Here is a 27587-nt window from a genome sequence, read left to right as displayed (position 1 = left end):
TGCAGGAATGTCCTACTCATAGACTAGATTGCTGATCCACAGGTATGTAAATGCAGCTCAGACAATTGATGAATAGGTTGAACTGGAGTTGGAAAGTCCTTGTACATTCAAAAATAAAAAACATGGAAGAAATTGCTACAAATGCAAGCTAAGCTTTCCTCTATGCACCACCACCCTTATTTTATGCTCCAAATTAAAGACCCTAAAGTGCTGAGTTACAGTATTTACCATTACATGAAACAATAAGATCAACATGACTATCTTATTATTTGTTTTGCTATGAGGCTAAATCACAACAAAATAATAGCAAGAAAAAGTCCTGGTAATTTCAGGGGAAAGAGTATCTGTTCAGTTTTGTTAAGACATCTAGGAACAGAGTTCTGGAGTATAATTTCTATGATTCTGTGTGACTGTGTGCTTCCCACAGTGTACAATTTTAGATACTATTTTGAGTTGTCTGCCTTTTGATGAAAAAGAAGAAATCAATATTTCTTAAGAAGATAAAAAACATAATGGCGATGATTTAATCTTTGCAGTGCTTCTTTGTATAGTGCCAATCTGCTTTGTATTAAAAGCTTAAACCTGGTGAAGAAACTTGTTATTGCGATTTTACACAACCATAGGTTTTGTAAACAAAACCAAGAAATACAGTATTAGACCAAGAAATTAGCATCCCTCCCAGTTAACTTTGCAGTTCCTGAGCCATGCATAGGATAGACTCTTTTTTTCTTCCCATGTAATTGGCATATTGAATGGAAATCTATTTTCCCACTTCATCACAGTGTGGGAAAACAGGACAGAAAACATGTAACTATACAATCACAGAAAAGCAGTCTAGGAATTTGGATCAGCACGATTTATGGTTCTAGATTGTTTTAAATCTACATAAGAGAAGATTTTAAAACACACTTTTCAGAGAACAAGATTTTGCATCTCTACCATATGGATGCAGCTTGAAGATACATATTTCCCAAAGAAAATGGAAAATGTAGTACCTTCTGCTGGGAAGAAAGTGCATTTGCATGGCTGTTGCGAGCAGGGTAAATTGAGGTAAAGCAAGGTAAAGTGTTGAATTACTAAGTCGTTTTCAGATTCTTTGAGAGGTAAGTTGGAATAAAGTACAAGTTTTATTTATATGACAACAGAGAAGAACATAGAGCAACTCTTTCAAGACTCAATTTCCAAGGACAAAAGGACTGGGAAATGCATGCTGAGGATATCACAGCACTCGCCAGACATTGCTCCTTCCACACCTTTCCAATCTGGGCCACCCGTTGGGCTGGGGTGTCTCAGATTCTAGAGTTCATTCATTTTATGATTAGGATTCCTTGAACCACAAAGCCTACAGCTCCACAGACACTAAGGTTGGAAAAATGATGCTGAGGAAAGCACGTACTGTACAAACATTGGTCCTTTCACACTTTTAAAACCTGAGCCATTCATGATCCTGGGGATCACATCCTCAGCCCCTGCTGCTGGGGTTAGGGTTAGTGTTCAGAGAAGAACTACGCTGGCAGCTCCAGGGACTCTGAGCTTGCAAAAGTCATGCTAATGTGTGTATGGCCCTGCAGTTACCTTTCTAATCTGGGCCACCCATTTTGTTGGTGACCTCTGCCTCACCTCCTTGCAGCCATTAGGGTTAAGATAATGATTTGGATTCAGAGAACTTCAAAGTTTATAGCTTTGGGTGTCCATGATTTACTTCTGTCATCTCCAGAGGATGGGAAGAAGCTGTGTGCCACAACATTTCCCTAAGCAGCACATTTGATTGCAACATATCCTAGAAGGTGAACCAAGCACCCAGGATCTTAGCAGACTAGTTCCCCCCTCTTCATGTACTTCTCAGAAACATATAACATGAGCTTGGTACTTTGTGGAGCAGTGCTGAAACCTGAGCCATCATAAAGCCTAGGCAAAGTCTGCTTGCAATCAAATTAAATGTCTCACCTCATCTCTTCCTGGGAAGACATGGAGTTCTGCAATGGCTCCTTTGTACTGGGAGGTCTGAATCTGTGTGTCTGACAGCCTTCATGGGTGAGAAACAGTGCTGGGTGTGGAGTCCACTACAGCCTTCAAGGTACTGGGTTAATCCTCTTAGGTTACAATATAGATTGTAATGAGTGTGTGGTGATCCACAGTCTTCCATGGAGTATTTTTTTCTACATTTAGCTAATATTTGCCAAAATAGCGTTAGAAAAATATGACTTTTTTTTTTTTTTTTTTTTTTTTTTACATAGCCTTTTCTATGAATTAAACTTATTTAGGATTGTGGTTCTCTGTCAGTAGTACAGCACAGCAATAGGCCTAAAACATAAAATCAGAAAAGTTCTCTGTGTGAGAAAATCAGCTCCTCTAGTTCAGCAGACTCAATCTCATATCAAATACTACATCAATAATATAACAATCTGATCATATTATGCCAAATTGATTTGAAGTACTGTTAGGGGAATATATATGGTAATGAAAATATTATGGTTAGTGAGGGGAGTGGAAACACTTCTGAGAATGTGCACCTTGCATCCAGTACCTCTGAACCTTCCTAGAAACTGTGGGATGCCAACAGCCTTAAGAGCCAAAGAGCCAGTGGAGTGCCAAGAATGACTTGCAGGGGATTGACTGATATAGCTCATCTGCAAGGGGCTTCACCGCATAAAATTTTGTAGTACTTGGGCAGGTCGCAGAATGTGAGAACAAATTCCAGATTCCAGATCAAAACAGAATTTACAAGTCCTTGTAGCCTGTGAGGACTTCAGGGCAGAAGACTGGTTGCTTTAATAAATGATAAAACAATTATTCTACTGCCAGTCATTCAGTGGGACAAAATAATAGATTTTATTTCTGTGAAAAGTACTACTCACACACTTTTCCTTGTTCCTTTCTAATATTCCCACTGACTAAAATAGATGTAAATGCAGTCCTAAACTGTAACTCCCCTGGAGTCTCAAACAGCAAATTTAACTCTTCTATTCTCCTTCATGGGAAAGAGGAAAGGTGCATGGCCTTTCCTTGAAACAGCTGATGATTTGCAGAGGTGTCGTCAAGAGAGCATAAAAGAAAACCAACTCAGATGCCAAATGTTGCCTGTTTGCTTCTGCTTGGGATTGGAAAACTGATGTAATAGACTGTAAATTTATTTGTTGTTTTTTTCCCAAGGGAATAGAAGTCAGTTTGTTTACAGAACAGATTAGCTGTCTGCTGAGAACCATGCTTATAGGTCAGAGATGAGCTGTCCCTAGGGTGAAGAGTAGAGGGAGAGCTAATGGTAAGAATTTGCAAAGTTCATGTTTGTGCTGCAGTCTTCTTCCTATTACCAGTCATGACCCAAGAAATCAGGGATAGTCTGCTAATCTAATACTTACCATAAAAGACAAATTCAGCTGAAAAAACTCCAACCAAAACCAATAAACACAGTAGTGAGCTAAAAAGAGCAGTGCTTTTAGGTTTACTTAGATCTTCAGCTTCAAAAGCAGATTAATTCCTCTTGAAGTCTCATACTGATTTGGATGGTTTCCCTTAAGGCTCTTCACTCATGTAAGGGCCCTGAAAAGAATATTGTCTCATAGCCCAAAGACTGCTTCTGTTAATCAGGGGCCATGTAAGCTTCACTTACCTCTGCAGTGAGCCACCAGCCACACAACCTGCTGTTGCTAAGCACTGGCATGTGGGATTTCCCCCCCTCTTTCACATCTGTGCAGATCTCCAGCATTTGATTACTCCCAGTTAGTGTGCCAATAGTCAACAGAGCAGGTAATTCTTAGATCTTCACTTCTTCCCAGTGACTCACTTCATAACACCTGTATCCTGAGTCATTTGCTGGTGAGTGCCGTCCCTGTTTTGAAGAAAAGACAAAGTTTTACTGAGGAAAACTCCAAGAGGACATCACCATTTGACTCCCACTAGCCCCTGCCTCAACTGTTTTAGTACTGCACTAGGACCCAGCATCACAGTTGGCAGTAGAAGGCAGAAGATCGTCTCAGACTGAGACTAGGACTGGCAGGTGCATCCCCAGAGTGTGAGAGGCTCCAGATCAGCCCCTACCAATTCAGTTTCACAGCACTGCCCACCAGGAAATCCTCAGCTCAGTGCTGTACAGCACCAAGAAATTGCACTGATTTCTGTAACACGACCTTGAGACACACACAGCAGACTACTCATTTCTGCTTCACCCCAATATTTGGCACACCTGGCACAGGGGAAATCAATGCCTTTCCAAGGCTGCATCCTTCTACTGCTGCTCTTCCCTTTGCCTGTACTGCTGTGGCAACAGGTGTCCTTCCTTCCCTTCCTTCTGCTTTCCATTTCCATGTCACTATTTGCAGAAGAGGGGGAGACAACCTGACCATCGAGCTTTTCTTTCCTCCTGCACCACCTTTCTTACAGAAGTGGATGGATCTCTGTGTCAAGCACTTAGCTATTAAATATTTAAATCTTTGTAGGTCTCAAGGTTGTATGTACAATAAGTATTGCAGTTTTCCCATGTGCACAACTGTCCATCTCTGAGCCTTCCCAGGATGTTGCACCAATGGGTGCCTGGTTTGTATTGCCACTCTACACTGAAAACAACACAAGGGGTAACTATTTATTCTTGTTAACAAATGCAGCATGAGAGCATGGATGTCTCCAAATTCAAGGTTTTACAGTGTTTTTGTACCAGCAGCCTGTTTCCCACTTACAGCCCTCCCAGGCAGATGTCTGTAGGCTGTAAATTTCTACTGTAGCCCATGACTGATATATTTTAACTAAGAGATATTAATTTTTAATAGAAAAACTCCCTAAAAGTTCACACACATTCCTTTCCCAGTTTTTGACACATGCCATAAAAGTGCTTGCCTCATTCTTTATTTTGTCTTACCTTGGTCAAGTCATAAAATAGACAGAGTGTTCTTTCAAAGAATGGGAAATCATTTGAGGTCATCTAAAAATTTCTACTGACTTTCAACTCTTGAGAACTTGTTTATAATTTACCATTTATATCTTCTTTTTGTGCATGCATTTTTTATTTCTAACTATAAATATCCTTACAGCAGGGAGTAGAGGGGAGTTCTGTAGTGGATTATGACTTGCTTTTAAGGCATTTGTAATTTGTCAAACATTACTGGTCCGACTGGGACTACCAGATTGTTATTTCTAAAGGAAACTCACTTTTGAAAAATGTAAGGTAAGAAAATCTACCCTTAGATTTATGCATACAAAAACTCATTAAATTCAGAAATTTCTATTTCAGGGTTTTGCATCTTAAACTAAAGAGAAAAATGAAAGGAAAGAGACTACTGACTTTAATGAGATTACAAAGATATAGTATGAATAGGAGTCATCATCTGGTCCAGAGGCAGAAGGACTGAGAGGTTTTAGAAAAACTATGTTAAAATACTCTTTCTTTCTAATTGATCCACACTGAAAAGGTGGAGCCCCATCCAGAGGGTAACAGCCCCTATGCCTTCCACTGGCAGATCCTTATAATACTCTCTGAGATTAGAGGAACACACAGGAACTGAAAAAGTCCTGACACTTTGGGGTGTGATGTTTATTGCATTGTTTGCTAACAATGAAAATTTACACACTACAGAGTCTCAAAGGTACATAAGCCTCTTCTGTGGTTCTTAAAGAGGAAAACATGTTTTCTTGTTTTGAAATGTGCAGGATCAGGCTTTCAAAACTCTGTCTCTTCACCTAAGGCATACTGCAGTGAACTACATGCAATGATCTGTGCTAAGGCTGCTATCCAAGTTATGCAGCACTCCATCTCTTTTGTCAATTCAAAAAAAAAAAACCTAGGAAGGGTTTGACTGCAATCCAGCAGACTTTTAACAGAATTGCCTTTAGTGTACTCTTTACAGGAAATTTTCAAAGCAATCAAGAAAACGTATGAAGTAGGAATCTCCAAATACACAGTCCCAGGTTTTCCCAGGAGCCCAACAATTAAATGTCACCATGTGAAAAGAGATGCTCTAAATATTTTGCTGTGGTATAATAATAGCAATACTAACACTACACCTAATAACGACTATAATTGTTATTGTTGTTATACTGCAAAGAAATACTACAATGGCAGAAAAATCCACTCAAAAGTCATATCATATGCATTAGTAAGCACTTGATGATTTTTCAAACTTGGTCCATGCACTGAGGTTACTGAGAAAAAGGAGGATGCAGGACTGAATTCACAGAAGAGTTACCCTAGTTTTGGCAAACCAATGCTTCTTCTTCTTACTTTCTCAGAGATCAGGAGCATCCTCAGGGTAACCCAGTATTGAAAGAAGACAGGAATAGCCTGTGAGAGTCCAATACTCCCTGACTGGATTCATTTAGATATTCCACACATGAAAGGTGAAATGTTTAATGTCAAACGTGCTTATTTAAAGATAGCTGATGTTGTGGGGGTTTCTGATTTAGCTGAGTAATAGAAAATATATTGAAATCACAAAACTGCTGTAAGTTAGACACGCACTACAACCGCAATAAACAGTTTAACTGTGTGATTCCCATTATCCATCTCTATAATATACTTATGGTCATGATGCTGGGCATCATTGTTGAAAAGGAACTTATGGACTGAAAGCTGCACAGGCCTGCTCTCTTCTAAACACTTTTTTTTGCTAGTTGTCTAGTTTTTATACTCCATGTCAGGCTGAGCCACATAATCACTCCCCCATGTTCTTCAGGCTAAATTAGGAAGACATTTACACTCTTTTAATTAATTCAGTGAGAAACGTTTACGCTACCATTTGAGCTGTTCATAGCTGTTTATGTAAAACAAAGGTCATCCTCCTTTGCCAAGGAGTCCTCTTGCAAAGAAGTTTTCTTTGCAACAGTTGTGGTCAGTCACATCCTACACAATTCCTTGAGCTTCATAATTACATCACCCTTGGCCATTTCCTCTGAGGCTTCTTCCCTTGTAGGGGTTTATTGGTCAGTCACATGGCCCAAAATCTTCCTGCCACATCTCTTCCTCATCCCCAGATTCTTCCCTTTTCAGTAACTTTAAGTCTGCAGTTGATGCAATTTAGAAGACTGCTTCCTAACATTTCCAGTTTGATTATACAACACGGGAAGACTAAAGTTTGGAGCTATAGGACCAAAATAGTTCCAGTTTTCAGCAAAATCGTAACATATATAGCCAAAATCAAAATCTGGCTTGTGTCTCAGCTGGATTGAACTAAATTTGACACAGAACAGCTGCAGGTTACTGGAGAGTCTGATGATAATGCATCTTTGTTACTTCTGAAGTCTAAAATGGTTTTAATCCTATTTTTGCAAAAGATTGGGTATGGTGCATCTGTTGCTGTTTTGACATTAGTTATGCTTTCATTATCCTTACTATTCAGTGGGCCAGCACAAAATTCAGATACTGTTTAAAAGGCCTGTACCCTTCATTTCAACTATTTCAATTGCAGGTACCCAGCTCGGTAGGATATGATGTCCAGCCCCTAAGGGGACACCTGTCAACTTGCTACACCTTCCTGTGTGACCTATGCCCAGAGAGAGATCCTCCTGAAAGCAGAATGGTTACATCATTGAATGCTCAGTCGTGCTTTTTCCTCCTGCATCTCTACAAGGCCAATTACTAAATTACTAAACTGCTAATTCACTGTAAGGTCTTATGGAAGGGAAAGGGGATTTTTATTTACAAAATCTCTACACTGGTTTTGCTGATTCACCTGTTCACACATATGCTCCGCAGCACTAAGTCATGTATGTCAAGGCTTGCAGTGAAGAACTGACGCCGGTTTGCCGTCGTGCCTTTGGAAGTGGGTGTTGTTTGAGATCTTTTGCCTGAGTATGTCAACTGAGCCCTCATAATTCTTGCTTTACTTATCTGGTTATTTTATGACTCCAGTCCTGTTCTTTGTCTTCTTCTTACCCTATCTTTAGGTCAGTTTGTTCCTCCTCTTGCTTTGAATGGAATCACACACATAGAGTATTAATCTCACCTGTCCTTCTAAACTTTGTTCTGCTGTTTCATCTGCAACTTTCACACAAATATTTCAATCCATAATCAACTCATGAATCCTCAATATTTCTGTAAATCTCAACAAATTGCCCTAATGCTGCTGTGTCCTGTCCAGGACTGTGGTGAGCTGCCAGCTGTAGTGTGTCACCCTGTCACCTCATGCCAATGTTTCCTGGTAGATCCTGGCTGGTAGAGGGACCATGCATTACAGCTCTGCAGGGCCATAAATTTCACTCCAAAAAACAACATCCTCACCAAAGTTCCAGACACTCATGAGTAGGAAGCAAGGAGAATTTCCATGATCCTTGAATGCCTCCTATAATCTCTTTTCTTTAATCCCCAATTGATTTAATATAGAAGACTCTGTGAGATCGATTAGTTAGGAAATTGAACCCCCCCCAATAAGCACAAAGTAAACAAAACGTCATATAAAATCCCACCTGGATTCAGATGGATGAGAAAAGCACTGAAATTTAGTGATTAATTCCCAGCTGCAGCTGAGCAAAGGCTCATAAATATGAATCATGTTGAAGCCAGTAAGTGAAATGCTGCATTTGGACATACACATGAACTCATTCACCTCTTAGACCAGGCCTGGCTAAAAGAATAGGTATAATAAAAACTAACAGAGCAAATAGCATTCTTTAAAAGATTCTTTAAAGCATCTTTAAAAGATTTCCCTGAGGCAATCTAATTGGAAATGGAGAAGTCCCTAAAGGGAAGACTGCACAATGCCACAGTTTTATCATGAGTGTCAGGGTTCAGTGGGTAAGAATGAAATTTCCTGCTGTCCTCCCGGAAGCTACACAAGAGACTGGCCTGCTGGTTATATATTTACCTACTGCATCCCTTCAGATGACATTTATTCAATCCCAGCTCCAAGAAAAACTGAAAATAACACATGTATCACGTCCCTTTAATTCTTTGTCAGGTTGTCAAATGAAGTTTCAGTTTTGCCTGAGAGTGCACACCACAGAAGGAAGATAAGTTTGTCCTTGAAGTGCCAGCATTTTATAAAAAATAAACTTAACAACCTCTAGGGAAAAACATTTTGAACAGAGGGAAGCCAGGAACTCTAGGGCTGCCTCTTCACATACTGTGGGCAGAATGAGTGTGCTGGCCTTCTCTAGTCCTTGGGGTCATACAGAAGTTTCAGAGCTGGAGTTATTTCTGTCTCACACATTTCTTCTCCCACTATTAAAGTTACGGAATTGCAGACATTTCCTTTCGTGACAAAGAATGATTTCTTATCCAACACTACTGTTGCCTCACTGCAGGTAACAGGGCCGCTTGTCTCATGAGCAAGCTTCCTTCTTTGTACAAATGCTTTACTGAAAAGTGCTGAAATTAAGAAATTAGTCCTTTCTGGTGGCAAACACAATTACACAAAAGATCAAAGGTAAATTAATTGAAGGCATGTTTGCATGGCTTCATTCTTAGAATCAATATCTCCAGTATGCATAGTATTCTGTAATTTACAGGTCAGATAAGCATAATAATCATTGCATTATGCTTGGAAAATATTTCTGTAGTATGGAAGAATCCTGTCATGCTTTGTACATCATGGCAAGCCAGAAAAGAACTTCAAGTTAAGAAGATTAATAAAAAGACTAAGAATTAACAGTTTCAAATGAGCTTCATTTCAAATTAATTCAGTTTTGAAAACTGAGTACCCTCTTTCTGTCATGTAATACCTACAAATCACAGTCTCATGAAAGTGCATTTTAAAATATTTATGCTTTGTAACCGATTAATCCAAATGTTTGGAATATGTTATGAGTGTATTTGCTAATTAGCAATATGTTGGTTTGTTCTGTCTTTTTCACTGAAATGAAAGCTTGAGGATTTGCCTCTTTATTTCCCAAATCCTGCTAACAAGCTCACAGAGAAGAATCTCAGCTATCGCATGTGCTACTCAAACAAACAAACAAAAAACCAAACAAAACAGAAAAGAATCCAGAAAAACTCCTATTTAGTTCTCATCTCATCTACAAGATGCTTTTATAGACTTATCTCTCCATGGTCAAGTTTTTAATTGTTGAAGAAGTTCAGCCCTATTTTTGGAAATGTTCCCATCCCAGCTATCAGCACGTGAAGAAGGATTTTAACCCCTTGTCCTCCTACAAGAGATCCAGTTTCTCTCCAGGCTCCCGCAGAGGCAAAGACAAATGGATACTCACATTGCTGGTCTGGAAGACCTCACTTGTACTCCAAGAGTGGGAGCTGTTTCCCAGTTTCCTGACCCTGGCTGGTTTCCCAATCCTTATTTGGGACAGGAGCTCCAGGAGTGTGAGTTCTCTGCCCTGCTGCCAGCCCAGCAGCAGTGCAGGTAACCCCTGCCTGTGCCCTCCTCCTGGGCTCAGGAAGAAGGACTCAAGTGCAAGCGTCCCACTGAGTTCCTTCACTCCCTTGTGTCCTTGCCTTCAGCAGGATTTAAAAACTGTAATGGAAGGATACACACAGGAACTCAATCATGTCAATACATGCAGAGTTACTCTTCCCAAACCAGAGTGTCTTTCCAGTGGGAGCTGGAGTGTGCTGAGGTGGCTTCTGGGGTGTCTGGTTCATGCTCCCTGGTTTCCCTACACCCAAGGAAAACCTGGCCTCCCCACACAGGCCAAAAGTTATGTGGATTTTGAGGCACACTGAGTTTGTTTCTGTTTTTTGCATGAACTTGACATCTCTGGTGGAAAAAGGCCATTTTTCATCAAAGAGGTCAAATCTGGGGTTTTTCCACTAAACCATTATGTTGCTTTAACTTTCCATTTAAACACTTGTGAAGGATATATGACCAGAATGACCGAGTCTTTTTTTTGGGCTCATGCTGAAAACAGTCATTGATGGCATCCAGTGCAAAGCTACTTACACTAATTATATTCACAAAGTTTTTCTAATTGAATAGTTTTGTAGGGAAAACAGGACTTCACATGCAGTATATGGAAGACATATCTAACATGTCACTCTCCTTTTCCTTATTATTCAGTTTTATTCCACATAATATTACCAAGAATTTTAGGTACTATCCTGACTTTTTTCTCCCCCTCCTGTCCCAACTCTTTGTGTAGTAAGATATATCTTTCTGTTGTACATTGACCTTAGCATTGTATTATCTGAGTATCTTGAGAGTTCTGCCTAACTGGGGATTTTCTCACAAATCTACCTTTACAGACAAAGGAGATGGAAAGGTTCAGCATGCACAGATGGGACACACAGAGATTAGATGCAGAGATTTTTCTCTCTTTGTAAGGTCAGAAATATCATCTGGGTGTGAGGAGGTAAATTGATCTCTGGCTCATTTTAGTTTTGGTCTCTCTTGTGACACAACTAAGGCACCCAGCTAGCAGAAGCTTAGCAATATGAGCTCCCTTGGTTAGTGATACCATCATCAACTCTATCCAAAACAATATGAGGCTATTAGGTGTTAACATTTTGCAGTTGTCCTTAAAGAAAGCAAAATCCTGGGCTAGTAACATGGAGGTGTGTGCCGACATCTTTCAGTAAAACCTACAGTACCTGTGTACAGCTGTCTGCAGTACCTGTGCACCAATTTGAGCCAGCTGTCTGCCTGCCATTAAAAGCAATGAATAAATAGTTTACTGGTCCGTATATCAATGAAGATAAGGGCAGTGTTCTTGATATCCTCAATATTGTGAACAATATGTTTTATTGTTTTGGTAAAATGTAAAAGGTTTAATAGACAATAGGAGACACACATAAAGCAAAGGTTGGATGCTTGGCAAGCTACCAAGAGCACATGGTTGCTTTGGGAACGCCCCTTTAAATACACTTCACAATACATTAACTTGTTGCATATTTATAGGTTTTTTTGCATAGTTAAAAACTTTTGGGAACTATTTAGCATGGCTATTTTTTGGGTTTGTTTTTTTAGAGTATGCATGTTTCTTGGCTTGTGGTTTTAATTATGTATTTTTTAATATTTTACAATATGATGACTCACTGGTCTCCAGAAATTAGTTTTGCATTGGCCACAAAAATAATCACTCTTGCTCAGATGGCCACACATGCACTGTAGGTACATCCACACAGAAAAATTCCACTTTTGTGTCCTCCAGCTTTAAATGCCTATATTGAGGCACTTGGGTCATAAATTTAGAAAGAAATGAGATTTTGTTGTTTAATTACACTATGCCTTACACTGTAATCGGTGAGACAGAAGAGCAAGCACTAATGATATATCTTAGGTTGAAAGAGAGAGTCAAGGTGGGATTCTCCATGGTTCTTTGGACATCTCATCTTGGTACAGCGTATTTAAAATACAGATTTTCAGGGGAATTGCCATAATAGATGAAACAAAACCCAACCCCCAAACAAACAACAAGACAACACACAGATAGAATTCTCTCCTCATTTTCCATATTCTATTCAACTTAATAACATGTTACTAACTGCTAAGTCCCAAATCCACCCCTTTAAAAAACAACATTTGTAACCATATATCACAGCTTGATTCTTGAGTCCCTGGTCATCAGCTTCATGGTGAGCCAGGTTATCAGAGATACATAACTAAATCCTTGCTCTTTTCTCTTGAAAAAGACGAGTACAATTTGGTGTGAGAAATGAGATATATAGTCACACAAATGTATACTTTCCTTTTGTTTACTATTTATTACATGTAATTCCTTGTTCCCCTGACTGCCCTTACAATGTTTGGAGTATTGCAGATAATGGGACCACATAAGGAATGAAATCCACATGAATGCTGAAGTGTTTTACTGAACTCAATCCTTAGCTCTATGTGTAACACTTGGAAGCCACTCCTTTGCTCCCATGGAAACCCTGAAATGTCTCACATTTAGAAAATATAATGGTGGCTATTTAATAATGTTTGCTTCTCTGGAAGAGGATTATTCAGATTAATTGTGTAGAAAATTACTCTGATGATTTGATTTCTTTATTTTTCAGATCTCTGCCAACAATAAAATGAAATTGTTTTCTGTGGTTTCCTCCGAGGTGACTGACGCACACAGTATTTCAGAGGGTGCATTTGTTTGTACCTATCCCATTTTGCAGATTTCTTACTCTGCATAGCTCTGCCTGCTTTACACTGAGCCAGGACAGAGCATTGGCTATCCCAATTTTTTGGTTTTGTCGCACTATTTTGTACAGTTATCTCTTACTTAGAAAAACATTGGAGCAGCACCTAAGCAAGTTTCTCCTTCTGATAATAATGTTACAAAGTTACATGCTTCCTAGTCCTGTGGGTTCTTCATCTACTGCTTGTCACTGCCACATAATCTTCAACCAAGAACTTTCTAATATTCTAGGAAGATTGTTGTCTTTTAGCTGAAAACTGATTCATTTATTATGGTAATTACCCTGACTATCACCTCTTTCCAAAAAGGGGAATGATATTTAGGCTCCTTCCTTTCTTCTCCTGAAAAACTCTGTGTCTGTTCATATTTCCCACAGGACACGTTTGTTTTGGGGTGGCCAGGGCCCTACAAGTCACATGGAATGCCTGACTTGGAGAGATCATTGTCCTTTTTTAGACACAGCCTTGTAGCCATCTCAGCAGAGATACTCAGTAGATTTGTAAGGAGCTTCATGTAGTTCCAGGAGACAAGGATCTTTTTCTAAATGCATAAAACATATCTTAAAATTGAAAGATGGAAAGCATTTTGATACTTTCAAATAACCTTTGAGATCAGATGTTTTATTTGCTGTCTGAGTCACCAGTTCATCTCTCTCCCAATATTCACTGCGAGTTTTTTATTTGATAAGATCCACATTCCTCCCTGCAAAAGGACTTTGAAATTAATGTGCTTTAATGTCAACCCTGTCTGCTGCTGCCCCTGCAGTCCCTGTCCCTACTCTTGCTGCCATCATTGACAGTGTCAGGAGAGGCTGTCACAGGGGCAATCACAGCAGTAACAGTGGAAGAGGCTGGGACAGTCACTGACAGTCTCTGAAGTTCCACATCTTCCAGGATGGACTTTGTGCCCTGGACAGCCAATGTCAATTTTGTCATGTTCTGCAACAAAGGTGTAAAAGCTGATGGGACACCAACAGACTGCATTGCCAATAGTTTGCTTGAAAAGAAATATTGAACTTGTGCACAGTACTTCTTAGCCATGTGTCCTGTAAGAATTTATGGAGAAAGATAATCATCATTACCCTGAACTGAGGATGGGTAAGTCAGGCATCTTTTGCTTGCAGAGCACCATGAAAGTGCCTCCTCAAAGCCTCCTCTTCCACCCCCCTGGAAAAACAAGTGTCAGAAATGGTAAAATACTAGGATTGTGCAAGAAATTCTTGCTTTACTGGAAGAAAGTTCACCCATATCTAGCAGCATCTTGATCCACCTAGAACTAGAGAGACTTGCCAGTCTTCTCACCATAGAGCTGAAGAGAGAGCTTTGCACTCCTAATGATGCCTCGCTTTTCAGAAATTCAGTTACTCAATGGGCTGCATCAAGAATTCAGCTGCAAATGTCCTCATGGAGAGCTAAGGCTAATTTGCATGTAAACTGTTACTCTAAGCAAGTTTATACCAAGGCATGGCAAATTACTGAGCAGTTGTCCCAAAATAGTGATACGGTGTTAATTAACACTGAACTGGATCCAGGGCTTTCTGCAGGACCAGTCCTGGGAGAGGCAGACCTGTGCTGGCTGGCTCTAACAAAGCTCAGCAGGAACTAGTTGTGATTGTTGTTTGCCTGCTTTTTGCATAGCTGCACAAACCTTTCTGCATGACTTATCAGCTGGTCCTACTCTTGTGTTAGGGACTGTTACCTGAACCAGCCAGGACTGCTCTCTGTGGAGCAGCTGTGATCTAGTCCTGGACCTTGAAACTTTTCCATTTACTTATCCTTTACCCAAGTAGCAAGTGATACATTTTCCAGTAAAGCCCACTCCTAAAGCAAAATATAGAAAACTAGCTTGTAAGAGTAACTACAGCTCCAACTAGTGTCCTTCTGCCTCCCCAGTCTTCCATGTAAAGAGGGACTGAAATTTGTGCAGACACATTTTTAGAAGAGTATTTAATTATTCCTTTTTGTAGGTGGGGAACTCAGCCTGGGAGAACTCTGTAAGAGGGTTTTTAATGCAACAAGTAACTTATTTCAGCAGTAGCTCTATTGTAAGGTCTGTGTTCGCCTCCCAAAGCTGGGTCACCAGTATCTGCCCTAGGACAACATCCAGTTCTGCAAAGCCATTCCTTCTTCTGCTCTGGTTTCCATATGCATGAGTGGAAAGGAGCATGCATGCATTTTAGCAAGGTCCTTCAATCTGGACAATGTGGAATTGGATATAAGATTCTCTGCAGACAAAATCTTTATATTCAAAGTACAGGGCACACATGAATTTGTGTCTTCTCGTAGATTGTGGTCTTGAGGTGGTAATACAGAGGGGAAAGAACCCAACCTTTTTTGGTTTGTTTTGTTGTTGTTGTTATTTGTTCGTATGAGTTGATTTTCAATGGCTTTTTTTTTTTCCTGAGCCAAAAATATGTTTGCCTGCAAATTTTAAAAGAAATTAATGGAAAGAAGCTTTTTGGCCTTAGGTTCTTGTATAAATGAATAAAATCCTTTCCATCGTCTGTATCATCTCCACTTTTGCCATCTAATTGAATTTAAAATGCTTCAATTCTAGTAACACCAGAACAAACAACAGAGTACAGGCTCATCCATTCAATCATGTTTTACATTAGAGGACAATTCTTTAAAACAAGAATATCAAAATAACCCCTCTAAAACATGAAGAAGTACTCAGTTTCAGATTTTAACAATACTAGCAGCATATAGTAGAAAGCTGATTGCATATTCTTTATTTGTTTGTGTTCTTCATGCACAATGTATAACAGAAAGATATTTTAGTTTCGTTCACTCCTTAAAGCTTTTCATGGACACAACTTACTAAATGAAGGTGTTTTGAATTTTGTAAAATATATTTAGCATTACCAAATACATTTCTGGCCCTCCAAAATCTATATGAGCAAAAATCCCAAAATGCTTTTGATCAAACAAATATGCAGTTTTGTTAGAGTTTCCATGTTTTAAACTTGCAATGGTTTCAAAATCTTTTTTTTCCTTCTGCTTCCATTAGGGACCCCCATGATAACCCAAAGTAGCTTTTAAAAAATATCTTCTCAGATGAACAAATAAAAAATATTGTCTGTGTCTTCCAAAATTACAATTATGTGGAAAAAGTCAGTACTTACAAAAAATGTCTGGAAACCAAATATTGATAAATTGTGTTGTCAGTTTAATTACAGAAACTATAGGACACTCACAGGGGAAATTTATGCTGACAAGCCCCAAGTGTGAACCTTGATTTTGTAGCATATTTGAAAAAAACCTAAATTTATACTTTTGGTCTGTTTGCTTTAATATATATACTGGTCCTTACCCAGTTCATTTTTATTATCAACAATATTCTACACACATTTCTTCATTATCTTTTCTGTTTGAATTTAAAGTGTAACAGAAAAACCAATTATGCAAACATGAAAATTCTGTTAGTACAGCTAATTGGTTTTTAATACAGATTTCATGTAGAAAGAAAGTAGTAGCACAAACAGAAAACTAGGCAAAGGATAGTGAAACACTTGCAGTTTCAGTAATTGTGAATTATCTAATTGCAAAATATACACAGTATGCAAAATGTGCACAAGCACACACACAACATCACTGCATGCATTTTTTTTTTACTAAAATATAGCTTCAGGTTCACAAACCTTCGTCCAGAGTCAGTGAGAGCTGTAGTAACGTTTGTAAATTAAAGATGGTCAAAAAGATAGTCAGTTAAATGTAAGCTGTTCCACCACACTGTGCTCTGGGTTCTAGTGCTTTGAACAACAGCAAACACAAGGAAAGAAGAGAATGGAGTCTTTGTGACAAAGGCTTTAGTGACAAAAAAAAAATTTCTTTTAGGCATAATATTCCCTATTCTTTGCCCAGAATAATCAATGGGGAGCTTCTGGAGTGGTTTAATATGATCTTATTCTGCATCTAACTATTAATTCTGCTACTATTACTGAGAAGGAAGGAAGGAAGGAAGGAAGGAAGGAAGGAAGGAAGGAAGGAAGGAAGGAAGGAAGGAAGGAAGGTAGGAAGTAAGTAAGTAATTAAGGAAGGAAGTAAAAGAAAGAAAGAAAGAAAGAAAGAAAGAAAGAAAGAAAGAAAGAAAGAAAGAAAGAAAGCTAGCTGTTGCTGAGCTCAGGAAAACAGAGCAGACAGGTAGCTGTACTTCTGAAAGATATTCTCAAGACTGAAAAACTCAGCAAAACTTACTCAAGGAGCTTCAAAACCCAACCTCTGTGTAAGAGACAGGCTCCACAGAAAGATGCAATAGGATTGTTTACCATATAAATAAACTACAGTCAACTTAGCATGCGTTGTACTGAAAACAAGCACACCTTGAATGCTTTGTAATTAGCAAAGGTGTTATGATGACTTTTTATTGTAGTTTACAGACAATTTTTAAGACTATATTGTCAGGAGCTGGTAATAAAAATAATAATATAAAAAGACAAGCCAACAACATTGACAATTTTTGTATGCTCCCAGAAGAGTTGTAAGTTTGATTCTCTACGTCTTCAAATACTTCTACAGTTCTTATGAAATGACTACACTCTCCTGAATTCATGAGACTATTTGCTTGACAACCAAGCAATGTAGCTTGATCCTAGATGTCTTAGTAAATTAAAAAAAAAAATTTTTAAAAAGATGGCACTCCTACCAATAAAGCAAGTGGTTCTGGTATTCATTTTGAGCTTTCCTGGTGCAACTGTTTGTAATGGTGCTGAGCTAGTCATAGAATATCATACTTATTTATCAATATATTTTTAAAGTTATTTTAAAAAATTGAAGTAGGTGCAACAAGACACACACACACATATACTGTATAATTTCCATCAACAGGAAGGGAAAAGGAAATGTCCCCCTAAAAATGAAACCCCCCAACACGTACAGATATCAACAGCACTAAAAGATTTGCTTTCACAAGGGCTGTTAAATTTCAGTGTCTGAGAACTGCTAGACTTTCACAAGATGAAGCATGATGAGCAACTGAATTCCAACAACTCAGAGTCTGTCTAACCCCATTCCCTATCTGGACAGCCAAGACTTTTTTCACAACTCATTTCTTTTAATGTTTAAGACTAAACTGTAATCTTGCTCATACTGTCTCCTTTCCCCGTGACTTCATCAGACAATCATGAGAAGTTTTATGCATTAACATTAGAGAGTGGAGTTACCCCAATACAAGACAACTCCATTATTTTTACTGTTTTAAACAGCAAGCAAACAATGCACTTAGTATTTCAGAAACAGACAAAAAATTAAAATAAATTCTATTTTAAAAAAATAATTGCTTTATTGTTGCCACACCTTCCTGATCAGTTGCTCAAATCCTAAATAACTTTCAGAAAATAATTTACATGCTGCAGCATAGCTTATCAAGCAAGGTGGCACTTTTTGTCTCATGGCCATCTTAGTCATTCCTTGGTAATATGATGGTGCCCTGGACTGAAATAAAGTGCCACGAGCTTCCCAAACACTGTGACAGGACTGCAAGCCCTGCCTGCCCTGAGGCCTGTCTCATGTTGGAATGGGGATGAAGCTGGTCGACTTGGAGTGGGGCATCTCTCTCCATGTGTTTAGGCTGTGGGTTGGGCTTCTGTTGTTGGTGAAAGAAGTCTGTCGCCTGCTATTGCTGTTTGAATCTTCTTTACTCAGCGTTTGCTTTATTTTTTGGCAGCAAGGGAAGCTCTGTAGGCAGTCTTGGAGGAGGTGTCCACTGAAGAACATGTAGATCCACGGGTTACAGCAACTGTTCAGGCTGGCCAGCAGAGCTGTAACAGTTGTCGCAGTGTTTTCAGAATCTGGGGAGGGGCAGAGAAAGCAACTTAATCATCAAAAGAACACTTGTACCATTCAGTCAACTGCTTCATTAACCATTGGATTTATCTTCCTGAGTGTTCGAGTACTAAATGTTGAGTTGCAGCGTTTGGAACAAATAATGAGAACATAATCAGTAAAGGTCTTATTTATGTAAGGCTGTCATTGAAGTCAATGGGGATTTCTCTGAACAGACTTCAAAAAGCTGTGACAGAATAAGTTACGGGCTAATCCATCCAAAATAATGATTTAGTCACATTTCCACTGATGTGTATTCATGTGTTGATAAGTACCTGCTTTAAATACTGAAAAGTTTTTTCCAGACCCTGGGAGACAATGATAAATTTCCACTGCTTCCAATAACACTGAATTTTGCTACATATATTTGCATGCTGAAAAGTATTGAATGCTCAGCTAACTACTGGATTGTCCATCAAATCTGGATTTTGGAGGTCGAAAAAATTTTTCTTGAGGGAAAAATGGAACTTAGCACTTAAGCATGAAAAAACTTTGGTGTTCTACCATCAATAACTAGTGAATAGTTAGACCAAATGCTCTATATATGTATTTAGTCTAATCAATTATCAGTGACTTTTCTTTGTAAATATTGAATCTTCAAAGAAGTATAATTACTGTGTTATGCAGTTCCATAGATTTAAAGAATCTCTTCAAACAAGCCTATCAAATACTCATCTGTTCAATTTGATATCATTTCCTTTGAAGGGAGAAAATAAATCTGTGTACTGCAAGCCTATATTTCTCTACAGAGATCTGCATTATAGGTTTGACTTTAGGTCCCGTATTAGAGGTAATCAATACTCTCCCTACACTAAGTGATAATTTGGGGATATAAAAAAGAATCAAGAAATTATGGATTCCAATATTTTGATTTGCTGCTGTCTCATTATGAGGAAACAGAATATATGTCACTATGCTGCCTGTCATTACCTGTGTGATAGCTTTTAAACTCGCCAATTTTTTTCAGCCATATTTAACAGCAGGACAGGTGTCTCCAAAGTCTAAACTGCCACTGATTCATGAAAACCGGTGACTTGACTATTGGAGCTATTCAGAGGTGACTGCCTTGCTGAGAGGAAGGGTTCAGGGTGTGATCAACCCTATTACTAGACAGCAGATACAGGAAAGAAGACGTAGTAAGTTCTCTCTTCACGTAACTGCTCCGACATGTGTGCGTGCATGCTTCTCAACAAAACTAAACATTTCTAAAGTTTTCTTATCGGCAGCTTCAAACGGACGAAAATGTTGCTGGTTCGGATAACGGCAGCAAATACTCCGCTTTCCGTGCGCTCGTTCTGCTCGGGATGAGGAGGCAGGGCTGCTGCTCCTCCCCGGAGGCGACAGGCCGAGCCGAGCGCCGCGGCCGCCGCCGCTCCCGGGGCCGCCGGCTGCGGGGCTACGAGCGGTGCCGGCGGGGCGGCCCCGAGGGCGGCGGCGGCGCGGGGCTGTCGCTTCTCCCCCACCAGGGCGCTCAGCCGCTATTCCCCGGCGGGAGAGGCACCGCTCCGAGGCCGGGAGGGCGCGCCTCGGTCCCGCTCTCCGCTCCCGCTCCCCGTTTACCCCCGCTGGCTCCGCGCTGCGCAGCGCCCCGGGACAGCCGGCTGAGCCCCGGACGCGAGCGGGGCGGCCGCGGGGGCCAAGCGGCGGCGTCACCTACCGACCCAGGGGAAGCGCTGGTCCCAGACGGACCACATCTGGATGGTGAAGAAGGGCGCCCAGCAAACGACGTACACCGAGACGATCACGAAGGTCATCTTGACGGTGCGGATCTTGGCGCGGGAGATGGTTTTGACGTTGCTGACACAAGGGGCGAGCAGCAGCCCCCGTCGCGGGCCACCATCATCGCCCGCCCGCCGCCCGCCCCGCGCTGCTGCCGCCTCCCCCGGGCGCGTCTTGCCCCGCACGTTGCGCCAGATGCGGTAGCAGATGAAGCCGTAGCAGATGATGAGGATGAGCACAGGCGCGATGAAGATGCCACCGGTGATCCAGGTGATGTAGGCGCGGGGCCCCCAGGGCATGATGAAGTGAGCCCAGCAGTCGTAGACCTGCGAGCCGCGCTCCACTTCGCTGAGCGAGAAGATGAAGTACTGCGGGGTGCTGAGCAGCAGGCTGAGAGCCCAGGCCGCCGCGATCATCCCGTACGAGCGCTTGGTGGGCTGCTGCAGCGTCTTCAGCGGGTGGCAGACGGCGATGTAGCGGTCGGCGGTCATGGCCACCAGCATGTACGCCGAGGCGAACATGCCGAAGACCTGCAGGTGCTTGACGACGCGGCAGAGCCCGTCGGGGCCGTGGAAGCGGTGGGTGACCTCCCAGCAGAGCTGGGGCAGCACCTGGAAGAAGGCTACCACCAGGTCGGCCAGGCTGAGGTGGCGGATGAAGAGGTGCATGCGGGACGCCTTGCGCGGCGTGCGCCGCAGGGCCAGCAGCACGCTGCCGTTCCCCACCACCGCCACCGCGAAGGTGACGGCCAGCACCGCGATCTCCAGCTTGGCCAGCTCCTCGTCCCGCCCGAAGGGGTCCCAGCCGCCCAGGCTGCCGTTCGGCGACCCCGACCACGCCTCGGGACTGGGGCTGCTGTCGCCGCCGGGCTCCGCCGCCCGCCAGCGGCTGCCATTCCCGGGCGAGGGCACAGCCCGAGGGGAGCCGGCGCCGCCGGCCAGCCGCATGGAGGGGGCTGCGGTGGGGCCCGGCCCGGCCCCTGCTCCTCCGCTCGCCCGCTTTCCCCCTCCGGCGGCCCGCAGCGCCCGGCCAGGTGCTTTTATCCCCCCGGCCGCGGGAGGCGAGGCGAGCAGGGGGGCAGCTCCCTCGCCAGTGGCCGCCCAGCGCCTGACGCCAGCCCCCCTTCCCCGGCAGCCGCCGCCCGCCCGCCCCGCCGCGGGAGCGGGGCCGCTCCGCCCCGACAGCGCTGCGCCCCGGGGGAGCGGGACCCGCAGCCCTTCCCGGCCCCGGGAGCTCGGAACGATACCTGGAGAGCTCCCTTACGGGCCGGGAAAGCAGCACTCATAATTGCGAGTAAAACTGCCGTAATCGTGCAGAGCAAACGGAGGTCTGTCAGCATCAGCCTGCACACCCCGATCTCGCCTCTAGCCAAGGCGAAGTCACTTGTCGGTAAGCGGGGCTGGTTTGGCCCTGGGAGAGTCCACCTGGGCCCTTGGCATTTCACTGTTATGCTCGGATCAACCCCAGAGAAGTAAATTGTTAGAAGAAATAGTGCAGAGTTTCAAAGCAACCTAGTGTTTCTGAAGGTTTCAGGACTACATCTCAGACAATAAATGCCATCCAAGCCTTAGTGTAGGTCTAAACCGCACGTTTCTGCAAGTACAAGCAAAAGCTACACATTTACTGGAGAGTTTCTAGCAGTGGGCCATTAAAACTCTTGTTTTGAAGAAGGTTTAGATGAAGATTTTTCCTCCTCTTGGTAGAATTAATGGACTTGGTGAAAATTTTGGTCCTATTGTCATGAGTGTGGATTATATCCTGATTTCACTGGAACCTGAATTTGACCCTTCATTTAGAATTCCTTCCTTCAGGCACACAAAATGCAACAAAGAAAAACCAGACTTACTGTGTTTTTAATAAAATTCCCTAGGTCTCCTCATAGGTGGTTACAGTTAAATTCAGTTACAAAAATTATGTGGTTTTACAGGGAGAATTAAAAATGGGGAAGAATGAAAGATTAAATCTTACTTCTTTAATAAAAGAGATATTTCCAAAATTTTTGACTCCAGAAGAGTTTTAAAGTTTAAAGTACAAGATGATAGGCTTCTGAACATGTTAACATCGTGCAAGGCTTTTTGCCACTTTCTGGGCTTGTTAGCCCTGGAGTGGGTATGTGCACCCAGCCCAGTCTGTCACCACCCTTCCTTTGCTTGGGATCAGTGGCAGCAGTTTAGGAGGACACCTGCTCCTACAGTGCAAATAGTTGTCACGAGTTTTCCAAATGAAACTGTAAGCCCTCCCAAAACCTGGAAATACAGACAATAAATTTGGCTATCCTCAGTTTCTAGCAAACTTATTTATTAAACTTTTGTTCCAAAACTTCATTTTTACGAATAGTTCAGTGCATTATCCACAGCTTTGTGCCTATTTATTGTATTAGACCTGGGAACCTGGTGTGACTACAAGTTCCAGGTCAAATAGAGAGGGGAAATTAAACTACATATCACAAATCTCACAACGCTGCGCCACTACCAAGGCTTCTTTCACATGCCTTGCCTGTGTCTCTGACATGCTTGACAGGAGTTGAATGTTACATAAATGAACAATGTTACTCAGGAAACTCTGCTAGCAGATTTTCTGCTGTGCAAACTAGGCGAGGATCATAAAGCTCTGTTCACTGCTGGGTATGCCATCCATTAACAGAAGAGATGATATTCAGGTTTGAAAGAGACATATTTTTAGCAACCAGATGATAAGATAAATGTGGTTGTATTAGTTCAGCATACTGAGAGTTTGTCAAGCCCACATCAACTCAGAAACACTCCTTTTCCACCCCATTCTTTGTTCCTCTAAATGGCATTTATAAGAATGTTTCCAGAGCAAAGGGCTGGACAGTTGTCTGCATATCATTGCACAAGGCTATACCTAGTGATTATGTGCAATATTAAGCACGATATGGATAATAATTTTTACTATATTTTACTCCATCAGACAGAAATAATCTAGGGCTAGTCTTGCTGTATTTGTTTGTTTCATTTCCCATATTGGTCAAAATTGATGTTTTTATAGATAGCATACCTAAAGAGGCTGTTGCAAATTCCTTTGTTTCAATAAACCTAGATAAGTCAGTAGGGAATTTTATTTACATCTAGTAGTTAAAAAATACTCTCCAGACAAACCCACAATTCCGAAGGTTTCTATAGTAGATTATTCAGCATCTAGTCTGATTTTAGTTGCTTAATCCTAAGATTATTTGTGTTCTTCAAATTAATCAGTACTTGTAGAACATCTTTGCAAAGAGAAAAATTGCCACTGGGAAGGCTGACAGAACAAATTAATATTTCTGCCCTGTGATTCACCTGGAGTTCAGTTTAGAGCTGAACTCTCAGTAAAGAAAATTGAGACTGCTGTTACTAGAAACCTTTATTTGTTCTGACTAGGCACACAGCTTTCTTATAGAACTAAGAATGGCAAGGATTTCCAGCATGTTCTCTGCTGCCATACAGGTTTCTGTAAAAGTGCTTGAAGGCTGACAGCTATCTTTCTGAGTGCTGAATTCATTGAAGACTGAATGGGTTCTGTAAAGTACTCAAAAACCTAACTGGAACATGATCCAGTGTGTTGTCAAATGCAGCTGCTTTCTGTTCATTCCTTGCTGTTGTGATGGTGACTTTACCTCCGGACTCAGCCTCTTCCTCCAGGCAAAATAAATGCTCTGAGTAAATCAAAGACTCAAGATTTTAATTCTGGGAAATTGATGATGATTTGTATTCTGCAAGATACATTTTTAACAGAAAATGGGGGAGCTTTCAGCATAATCTTCAGGAAAACTTATTGTTTGGAATTTTAGTCAAACTATGGTTGTCTGCCAGGTTTTGTGAAGAGTTGTTCTAGCAATCAGAGTTGCAAAAATTGCTATAGGCAAAAAAAAAATCAAGCTTTTAAAATAAATTCCTCATGAAGGATAAGGGTTAAAGCACTGCTAAAAAAAGAGGTCTGTTTACATGTTGAGGATTCAGCTGCCTTGTTAAAAAGCACATAAAACATCTACATAGATATGAACAGCTGTCTCCTGCAATCTGTCTCCAAGTTCAAAGTATCTGTAATGCTCCCTTTGACTGACACAATTTAGTAAATAAGGAGGAGTTTGACAGGCCTTCCCAGAGAGCCACAAGACTTAGATGCTCCAGATCCCAAACTTTGAATTCACAGCTATGGGAAACAAGCATGGGGAAAAGCCCATGTGCTGAGTGAGGGACTTCTAAAAGCTGGGGTCCCCAGGGAGACAAGCAGATGCAACCTGCATTTGCCATCCCTGTGAAGGAAATGCCACCTGAAGGCGGACAGCAGCACACAAAGCTCACAGAGCAGACTCCTGGAAAAATGCCTTGTTGGCCCTCTATTGGTCTAGCTTTTGGGCTACCAGAGCAAAATCAAGTGAAGAATTGACTCAAACCGCCTTCAAAATAGATTACAAGTTTGAATTTAGGATTCTGAAAAGGCTGTAGTACAAGACCAAGAGACAAGTGAGACTAAGGGCCAACTCCTACTCAGGAAAACACAAAATTAAGAAAGCATCTGTAAGAGACAGAGATTCAAGATTAGCCCTCAATATTCAGTTTGCAAAAGCCCATTTTAGTGTTTGGAAATGTCGATAAGGGGCCAGGAAAAAAAGAGCTTTAAGGTTATGCCCCAAGTGTTCCTTTGCTCACATAATTAGATATAATTTTATTCTAACAGCATAATTAGATTCTGGTATTTGTATACACAGGAAGTCACGTCTGGCCATCCCTGCCATACTGCATTTCTTTTCGTGATGGCGTGTCGTGATTTAACCACAGACAGCAAGTGAGCACCAACAGCTGCTCGCTCGGCCCTCCTCTGTGGGATGGGGGAGAGAACCAGAGGGGAAAACACGTGGGTTGACATAAAGACAATTTAATAGGTAAAGCAAAAGCTTCGCACACAACCAAGCAAAACAAGGAATTTATGCATTACTTCCCATGGGCAGGCATGTGTTCAGCCATCTCCGGGAGAGCAGAGCTCTGTCACGCACAGCAGTGACTTGGGAAGACAAACGCCATCACTCTGAGCATCCCACCCTTCCTCCTTCTTTCCCCAGCCTTATGTGCTGGGCATGAAATCACACGGTGTGGGATATCCCTGGGGGCAGCTGGGGACAGCTTTCCCTGCTGTATCCCCGCCCAGCTCCTGATGCACCCCCAGTCCGCTCACTGGTGGGGTGTCTTGAGAAGAAGAAAGGGCCTCAACTCTGTGTAAGCACTGCTCAGCATAACAAAAACATCCCTGTTATCTACGGTGTTTCCAGCACAAATCCAAAACATTGCCACACACAAGCTGCTGTGGAGAAAATTAACTCTGTCCCAGCCAAAACCAGCACGTGGAGGTCGATACGGCAGTGTTACAGGGGGACCTGTGCAGATACACGTCACCAGAAGAAGCAGCACTTTGCCCTTTTCCTTTTGCCTCTTTCCTTGTATCATCCTTCGTTGACCTGGTTGACAGCAATAAGGGCCTTCAGGATGCTGAGTTCAGAGTTCCCCTGAAGAAATGTTAACAGAGCAGCTTGTCTGTATTTCAAGGCAGCGAAGGAAGTGGGCATTTGAAGGCTTAATTGGTCTTTGCGTGTTTATAACCTCATGGAAGGAACATATCAAAACAACGTGGTGAAAGCTCCTGCCTTTCCCCATTGAATCACATTGATCAGATTTTCAACATGTCCAAGGCACAAGAAAAATCTGTGAGACGGTTTAACTAGAGCCTCAGCCAGCAGATCTCTCATTAAATCTGAAGAACTAAAGTCATCAATCCATAAATCCACAGAATCATTCCATTTTGTCATTAGCAGAATAAGAGAAGTTTAGAACTGAGCTTCCTCGATATGCTTACCTGGTGAAATTGTTTAATTTCAGAGTTTCCAGACCTGAAAGAGACTTAATATGCATTTTACCCTTCTACAGATATTGCTTCAGTGTTTTTGCTTTAAGCATATAATCAGTAGCTGTACCTCTCAGTTCTCTTATTTCAGAAATGTAAAAGGTTCTTATTTCCTCGAACCAGTTTCTAAATTGTTCCTATCTAGAATTTCATTCCATATGTAACCTACTGGGGTGGGCTGATGCTGGCTGGATGTCAGGTGTCCACCAGAGCCATTCTATTACTCCCCTCCTCAGCTGGAGAGCAGCTTCTCACAAAGCTTATCTCTCACCCCTTACCAAAACTTTGTCACACAAACCCAATAGACCTGCTGTTTCTGTCACTGTTAACACCTACCTTCCTTACACCTTCTAGAACTTTTGATTTATCTAAGGGCAAGTTATGAATGACTCTTGCATTCTCTCCTCGTTAACACTAAGCCAAGCCAGAGGAAAATACTTCATAAACTTTGGTGGCAAAAGTAATCAATGTAAACAAACTGAAATGAAGTTTAAGGGTTATTTCTGTGCCATCTTCTCAGAAAGTATTTGACACAGTGAGATGCAGCTCTCTTAAAAAAAATTATAGTACTAATAAAGATTCTGTCCAGGCATTTAAAGTAGTAGGAAGGTATACAGAAAATTTATGCATAACAATTTTTCTGAGGGATTTAAGTGCTACTGACAATGGCACTATCAACTGATTCTAGAAAATGGTGGATTTGTGTAATAAGTGGTCATTGTAAAAAAAACTTTATTTATCCCAGAACTATGCATAGAACTGAAAGCATATTGTGTTTGAGAATATACTGGCAGAGCACTACTGCTTCATAATTCTAATTGAAACACATAGCCACTCAATATTTGTGGAATAAAGGATAATGCTTCTGTTAATGACAAAATTTATTTTAGTAGCTATCATTAGGATACATGCTCTAAAGCAGTTTAAAATTTATAGTTTTGAAAGAGTATGTATGTGTGTAATTTTTCTCGTGGTAATTATTTTGAAGGGACTGTTGATATGCAATATTGGTGGTCGATGCAGAATACTAATGCAACCATTATGTAAAGAAAGCACCTCTCATATAATTTGTACTGAAAATATTGTGGTAGCTGCATTCTCACCAGCTTGGTAGTTCAGAGTGCTACCATCACCGTTATTTTC

The 27587-nt window shown here is 41.4% G+C and overlaps 1 protein-coding gene across 1 annotated transcript; it reads right to left on the bottom strand.

The window, feature by feature from the left end:
* Positions 1–17335: 17335 nt before the first annotated feature.
* Positions 17336–21493, bottom strand: AVPR1A (arginine vasopressin receptor 1A). The gene is made up of 2 exons (XM_033058098.1): positions 20485–21493; positions 17336–18793 (listed from the first exon to the last, which is right to left on the bottom strand). The coding sequence occupies exons 1-2, from the start codon at positions 21491–21493 to the stop codon at positions 18510–18512; spliced, it is 1293 nt and encodes a 430-aa protein (XP_032913989.1). The 3' UTR covers positions 17336–18509.
* Positions 21494–27587: the final 6094 nt, after the last annotated feature.

The sequence above is a fragment of the Catharus ustulatus genome, chromosome 4, assembly GCF_009819885.2.
Source record: "Catharus ustulatus isolate bCatUst1 chromosome 4, bCatUst1.pri.v2, whole genome shotgun sequence".
Taxonomy (NCBI): Eukaryota; Metazoa; Chordata; class Aves; order Passeriformes; family Turdidae; genus Catharus; species Catharus ustulatus.
The sequence above is the reverse complement of the archived record's forward strand: the minus strand, read 5'-3'. Positions and strand labels throughout refer to the sequence as shown.

Excerpts from the sequence above, each read along its gene's own strand:
- AVPR1A (XM_033058098.1), bottom strand. The coding sequence starts at position 21,493 with ATGCGGCTGGCCGGCGGCGCCGGCTCCCCTCGGGCTGTGCCCTCGCCC. Across the intron at positions 18,794-20,484 it reads CCAGCGCTTCCCCTGGGTCG|ATTCTGAAAACACTGCGACA; the intron begins GTAGGTGACGCC and ends GCCCCTCCCCAG.